The sequence below is a fragment of the Crinia signifera genome, chromosome 11 (genome assembly GCF_055691185.1).
Source record: "Crinia signifera chromosome 11, ASM5569118v1, whole genome shotgun sequence".
Lineage (NCBI taxonomy): Eukaryota > Metazoa > Chordata > Amphibia > Anura > Myobatrachidae > Crinia > Crinia signifera.
In genome coordinates this window covers 88,390,471-88,398,202 of record NC_139227.1, presented here as the reverse complement: position 1 = coordinate 88,398,202, position 7,732 = coordinate 88,390,471, and the positions used below count along the sequence as shown (strand labels likewise).

General features: G+C 41.8%; 1 protein-coding gene across 1 annotated transcript; it reads left to right on the top strand.

Moving 5' to 3' along the window:
- The first annotated feature begins 4,021 nt into the window (after positions 1-4,021).
- On the top strand, positions 4,022-5,905 carry LOC146045100 (zinc finger MYM-type protein 1-like). The gene has a single exon (XM_083163779.1). The coding sequence runs from the start codon at positions 4,022-4,024 to the stop codon at positions 5,903-5,905; it is 1,884 nt and encodes a 627-aa protein (XP_083019905.1).
- Positions 5,906-7,732: the final 1,827 nt, after the last annotated feature.

The following is a 7,732-nucleotide window of genomic DNA, read 5'->3' as shown; positions in this document are numbered from 1 at the left end:
CGGTGGTGGGGAGGGTAGGCGGTGACAGGGTTTTGCATGAAATGCTGAAGTGATGCCCCCGCAACAGGCCATAGTCAGCAGGGACGGTGGATGGCAACTGGGCCCAATGGCTTTGCTTCAGGATTTCATGTGAACGGTCGAGACAATGCATGCATTTCGGGGGAGGGCATTGACGGCTGGGTGACATCACACACAACCCAAAACATGGGCAGCCTGTATCTGGCTTCACAGCTAGGCTGCGCAGCCAGGGTGCAGCCGGTACTGTGCACACATTGCACTGTGTAGCAAACTACTCGCATCTCAGTGCTGTGTCCGCAAATTGTTGTAGGCATGTCACGGGCTGGGACCAGGCAAGCGGAACAGCCTTGTCCTGTGCTGGGTATAGTATTATATATGTGTGCATATTATTATGATTAATTATAGTTTTGATTGTATAGATTAATTATAATACAAACTTTGTTTTGTGCGTTGTAGATATTGTCACATGTTAATGACCTCTCACTGTCTGGATGGAGTCAAGTGATTATAAGGTAAGCTTAGGGTTATTGTATTTTTATGTTAATATTTATTTTTCCATTAATGTTAATATTTGTTCTCACAGCCTATCATCCTCTTCCCATTGACTCACACTGCCTCTACCTGGCCATCACCCTCTTCCCGGCCATCACCTTTTTCCCATCACTTCTCTACTTTCACCCACTGCCCGTCATCTCCCATTGCCTCTCCCAGGCCATCATCCCCTCGCTGTCACCTCTCTTCTGTTATTCTCTCCCTGTCACCACTGACTATCACCACTACCTTTTACAAGCTTTACCCTCTGCCAGTCATCTTCTACTGCATCTCTTCAACTGTCTCCTGTCACCAACTGACTCACCCAAGCTTCACCCTCTGCCCGACGTCTCCCACAGCCTCTCCCTGGTCATCACACTCTCCCTATTACCTCTCTCCTGTCACCAACTGACTGTCACTCACTGCCTCTATTCTTTGTCACCCTCTGTCCATCTTCCGCTGCCTCCTCTCTGCCTTCAACCTCTCCCCATAAACTCTCTCACCTGCCACCCTTTGCCTTGTCCCCCTTATCCTCTCACTCACTCATTTTTTGAAGCTTGATACATCTGGCCCAAAGTGGAGAGTGATAAACAACCAACCAATCAGCTCCTGTCAGTTCTCAAACCCAAACTGTAACATGACAGGTAGGAGATGATTGGCTGGCTGTTTCTCACTCTACATTTTATCACTTTTTGAAGCTTGATACATCTGGCCCTTTAACCTTTGACTTCCACCCCCTGCATCGCTCTCTGCCCATCCATCTCTCTGGTTGCCACACTCTACTTCTCTTCACTGTCACTCACTGCCTTTCTCCATATCACCCACTGAACTCACTGTCTCCCACTGCCTATCCCATCATAAATATATTATTTTGTGCAATTGTAGGTCTGCCGCACGGTGATTACCTTCTGCTGCTAACTGATTGGAGTCAAGTTATGGTGTGGTAAGCTTACATTTATTTTTTGTTATGTTACTATTATTTTTCTGACTACTGCAGTGTCCCACTGCCCCTCCCTAGAATCACCCCTGCCCACCTTCCACTTCTTCTGCCTGCTTCTGTCTCCTCACCACCTCTCTCCCTGTCACTCAGTGATTCTCTCACCCTCTCCCTGTCAGCCGCTGACTCTCACCCTCTCCCAGTCACTTTTTTCTACTGTCACGCACATACTATCACTCTTCCTGTCACCATATCTCCTCTTTCACTCTCTCCTTGTCATCCTTTACTACACTCAGTTTCACCCTCAGGTTTTCACTGTCACCCGTTTTCTCTCCCCAGCATTGACTCCTGTCTGTCCACCATACTTTACCACTCCCCAGTGTCATCCACTGCCTGTCACCCTCTCCTTGTACCCAACATCCTTTTCCATAGCTCACCCTCTGTCTCCCATTGCCTCTTCTCCCAACCCACTGCCTTAATTGACATTTAGGCATATTTTGAGCTCCTCTCAAATTCGGAGTAGGGAATAGACTAGCAACTTCTTGCCATTATGCAGAACAGCAGCATGGTCCGTTTATTTTCAGTTACCATAGAGTACCCCCTGACAGGAGAGTACAGTGCAGATTCATGACTCTGTCTCCTCTCTATGCCTCTCTCCTTCACAGCCAGGTTATTGTGGGCTGCCAGCATTTTAATAGTGCTAAATGGCCAGGATATTACAGCAGCACATCGGGCCCCGACATTTTTCTCCTGGCTGTCCTGTGCACACACAGGTTATGGTATTAGATGTGGAGTGAGCTGCTAGCACACTAGCAGCTCACTCCACATCTAATACCATAACCAATCTTCACCTACAGTATTCCCTCCTCTCCTGTCTGCTGCAGTCCACAGCTCCCCTCTAACACTAAAGGTGCCCATACACGTTACAATTATTGTATACAATATCGCATCTCATCGCATCTCGGTTTTGCGATGAGATGAAATCTAGTACAAAAAGTATGTGCTGCACATACTTTTTGTACTAGATCTCATCTCATCGCAAATCCGAGATGTGATGAGATGCGATATTGTATACAATATTGTATACAATAATTGTAACGTGTATGGGCACCTTAAGTCTCCCAGTCCCTGTCCTACTTGTCCCTGGCTCCATAGCCCCTTTCCCCATTCCCATCTGTCAGACTATGACCCAATATGGTGCTCTGTCCCTTCCTTTTACTCCCCCTGGCTGTCCATCTATACCAGATACCCCATCCGTCCATCCATTTATGCCCCCAACTGCATGTCTATCAGACATTGGGCCAGATTCTCTAAGCTTCAAAAGTGAGAAAATGGAGAGTGATAAACAGCCTGCCAATCAGCTCCTACCTGCCATGTCACAGACTGTGTTTGAAAAAATGTCAGACAGGAGCTGATTGGCTGGCTGTTTATCACCCTCCAATTTATCACTTTTAAAGCTTAGAGAACTTGTCCCTATGTCCCCAAATGGTGCTCTGTTTGTCCATCAATACTCCTCATCCGGCTGCCTATACCTCTCCCTCCCTTCCTGTAGACAAGATAATATCTCTCCTGCTCACTCTCCCTCCCTCTCCCCTCCCCCCCCAGTTTTCCCTGTCAATTTATCTCTCTCTCTTGCTCTCTCTCACTCTCTCTTTCATTGGCACTGTCTCTCTTTTTTCCTGATACTTTCTCTCCCCCCCCTATCTTTCTGACATTCTCTCTCAGCTCTCTCTTCCTGACACCCTCTTATTCTCTCACTCCCTTCCCCCTTTTCTCTCCCTACCACCCTTGCTCTCCCCCTTTCTTTCCCTGACACCCTCTCAATGTCTCTTCCTGACCCTTTCTCACTGTCTTGCTCCCAACTTTCTCCTTCCCTGACACACTCTTTCATCCCCACTTGCACTTCCCCCCTCTCTCTGATGCACTCTCTTCTCTTTCTATCATTTTCTGTTTTTCCATGGCTGTAAATGACTACTATTATATTTAGTCAATGCTTTTTGGGGATTATTGAGGTGAATGAAGCAAGATATTTTTTAAATGGCTTAATTTATTTCATATTATTTCATATTATTTATTTTATGTATAGCTACATAAGAGACGAAAAGAGTACAAGAGACGAAAATGACCAATGTGACTCTGAAATAGCTGAAGAAACAAATTTACTGACATCTTCATCACATTCAAGCTTACTTGCACTTGAATTAGAGGATCCTGCTAAATGGCCCAAAATTACAGATAAAATAAGACTGATTCTTATTGAATCAGGACCTGTTCAAACTACAGATTCCAGTAGACGAAAGTTTAGCAACACATACTATAAACGTAAAATGGAAAATGGTGAATTACTGCCAAGGTCTTGGCTAGTATATTCAGCATATAAAGACTGTGTGTTTTGCTTCTGCTGCAAATTATTTGCACCATCAGATACAAGTGGTTCTTCCAGCTTTGTATCTACTGGCTATAATCGATGGCAGAGTTTATCCAAAGCTCTTCATGCACATTAAAACAAGTCTGAGTCACATAAAGCATTTCAAGATGTGGTACGACTTTAAAAAAAATCTGAAGAATAAGACCACACTAGATTCCCAAAATCAGCAGTTGTTCGACCTGGAAAAGAAACATTGGACAGGTGTAATTTTAAGGCTTATTGAAATCATTAAATATCTTGGTTCAGAATGTATGGCACTAAGGGGTTCATCTAATAAACTCTACCAGAAAAACAATGGACATTTTCTGAAGCTGGTACAACTATTCGGAAAATTTGATCCTATTATGACCACTCACATAGAAAGAACACTCTGGGCAAAATCTCAATTTCATTATTTGAGCAAGGACATTCAAAATGAAATGATTGAATTATTGGGCAATGCCACCACAGAAAAGATTGTTTCTTCTATCAATGAGGCCAAATATTTTTCTATTATCCTGGACTGTACACCTGATATAAACCACACTGAGCAAATGACTGTTGTCATTCGTTTTGTTTCTTGTAAGGAAAATGATGTTCTCATTGAAGAAAACTTCTTAGGTTTCCTTGAAGTTGAAGATTCAAGTGGTGAAGACTTGTGTGAGACCATTCTGACAAAATTGTCCACCTTGAATCTTCCGATTGATAATATAAGAGGACAAGGCTACGACAATGGTGCCAACATGAGAGGAAAAAAGATTGGCTTGCAAAAACAAATTTTAAACAAGAACCCACGTGCTTTCTATGTACCATGTGCTGCTCACACCCTCAACTTAGTTGTTAATGATGCTGCAAAAGTCAATCATGAAACAATGAGCTTTTTTGGATTAGTTCAAGAGATATATACTTTTTTCTCAGCATCTCCGAAGCGTTGGGCAGTTCTTAAGAAGCATATTTCTTCCTTGACACTAAAGCCTGTTTCTGAAACAAGGTGGGAAAGTCGTATTGATGCTCTGCGGCCCCTCAGATATCATTCTGGAGAAATATATGACTCCTGCTACGAAATCGTTTCTGACGAAAAACATTTTGAAAAAGATTCCAGACATCAAGCACGGAATTTCTGCACAAGTTTAAAAGATTTCCAATTCTTGTGCTCCCTTGTCCTGTGGCATGACCTGCTAAATCATATCAATCCTGTTAGCAAGATGCTTCAAAACACTGGGGAAAATATTTCCATTGCTTTAACTGCCATTGCCAATTTAAGAGGTTTTGTTTCTAACTACCGAACAGATGCAAGTTATAAGGCCTTGATTGAAACTGACAGACAGCTATGCCAAGATCTTGATGGAGAACCTCGATTTAAACCTGCAGAAAAAGTATGTCAAAGAAAAAAGACTTTACAATTTGATTACGAACACTCAGATGAATCCCCTCAAGCACCTGAAGATGTTTTCAGAGTTAATTTTTTCTACACTGTTTTAGATGTCGTAACATCATCTCTAAAGGAAAGATTTGAACAAATGCAGCAACATACTAATAAATTCAAGTTTTTGTATGAGCTAAACAATGTTTCTGGACAAGACAACGAAGATTTGAAACAGCAGTGCCTTAACTTGGAAACCCACTTATCGGATGGTGATAACAGAGACATCAATGGATTAGAATTATTTGATGAACTGTGCGCCTTCAGGGATCTGTTTTCATCCGAACTGGAAAAGTTAGCAAATCCATTTGAAGCAATTAAGTTGATCCATTCGAATGAACTGTCATTCCCAAATTTGAAAATTGCTCTCCGAATATTACTAACTCTTCCGGTTAGCGTAGCAAGTGGAGAAAGATCTTTTTCCCGGTTAAAATTAATTAAAAACTATTTGCGGTCAAGCATTTCACAGGAGAGGCTTGTAAACCTCTCAATGGTTGCTATTGAGACTGACATTTGTGCTGAGTTGCAAATTGAAGAACTGGTTTCTACATTTGCAAGCATGAAAGCACGCAAGGCTAAATGGCTGTAACCTGTTCAATAAATTCTGGAAATGCCTAACATCATCTAAAGCAGAGTTTTTCAACCACTGTGCCGTGGCACACTAGTGTGTATTGAGCTGGTCTCACGTGTGCCCCCAGCTCTAGAGATGCTCAAACCCGTTTACAGCCACCACCAGTTTAACTGTTATTGAATGGTCTTTTCTTTTCATGTAAAGGGCCAATATATTTTATTTTTGTTACCTATGGGGACCAGTGTGATTGTTTTTTATATGGGGCCAATAGGTTTGTTATATTTCCTGTGGGGTGCAATGTGTTTTGCCTTGGCAATTTTAAAATCATATTTAGTGTGCCGCAAGGAAAAAAGGTTGAAAATCACTGATCTAAAGGATAAAACTTCTTCACTAGTTGAATACCCAAAGTATAAGCCTAGACTATGTAAATAAAGGTTGTGTAGACACTTTAGCACTTTTTTTTGCTAGTTTATTTGCAGTTATAAATGTTGATAAGGCCACTATCCCCAACTTCTTATATAGGATATATACCTCATTATATATTTTTCTTCTGTACTCCCCAACAAAGTTTTAGTATTTATATATTATTTATTTGAAAATAATTTATCATTTAATAAATATTTGCGGTTTGCAATAAATCTCTGTTGTACTTTATTACATCAGTTGCATACATACACATTTTAAGTGTAATGAATGTTAAAACGTCACAGGAGGGTGAAAAGTTTTTTTCTTAAATATCTTTTTATTGGAGCCATAAAGTGAGTATAAATATAAGAGTGAAATATTTCACAAGATACTGTACTGCACATTACATTACAACTATGAATCATTGCAAAGATACATGTCAACAGGATAATCATATGTGTCCTTAAAGGCTTATTGGCCTTAAACTAAAGGCTTAAACTTAAAGGCTTACTGTGGCAAAGTTACAATTAGCATGCAAGCAGGTGTATGGATACATGCACCAGAGATCCTTCATAGGATTCCATGGTGCATACGCTCGCACAAACGGGCTGCAGCTTGTTGCAATGGCAATGTGAAAGGGCGCAAAATTTATGGTTTGCAGGAGGGCGCCGGACACCCTAGCACCGGCCCTGGTGGCCAGACTAAAGATATATTTTTATCTGGTACTTATGTAATATCTGGACTCCCGTTTTTCTTATGCGACCGCGTCCCCTCGCGGGGCTCGCTGCGCTCACCACGCTTCGGGCATGGTGGCTCGCTGCGCTCGCCACACTATATAAAATCAACTCCATGCGTAGTTGGATAGTAGGGGTATGAAAAAATGGGGTGCATTTAACATGGGAGTCCAGATAATACATAAGTACCTTTTATCTACTTAATGGGGAGGATCTTTTCAATGTACCTGTTTCACATTATATTCTGTTGCCTCACATTTGTATATCCTGTTTTGTGATTCCTTGATTGTATCTGCCAATTAATGTACTTTCCTATATCCTGTGAATTCCTATGCTTATCATCATACTATATATAATATTTTCATTATATATGCTTATTTGGGAGGATAGGTGCAGGTAATACCTATCAGTCTGACTTGTTATCCTGAAACAATGCGTTCGATATACTTTGTTATCATACGGCCATTACCCCAGATGGTCCATACTGTTGTTATCCTTCTGTTGGGTGGGTGGGTGGGAGGAGAAAGGTAGATATATTTTTTTGCTTTAGATTAGCTACCAAGACATGTCCATATCCTAATGTTAATCTAGATTTACTGTCATTTATACCCCTTTTAGACCAAAACGCTGGGTCGCACGCGGCTTTTTGGACCCTGGTTGAAGCCGGGTGCGACCCGGCGTTTAGGGGCATTTACACCGGACGGGC

What these genes read in the sequence shown, in the direction of transcription:
- LOC146045100 (XM_083163779.1), top strand. Translation starts at nt 4,022, where the DNA reads ATGTGGTACGACTTTAAAAAAAATCTGAAGAATAAGACCACACTAGAT.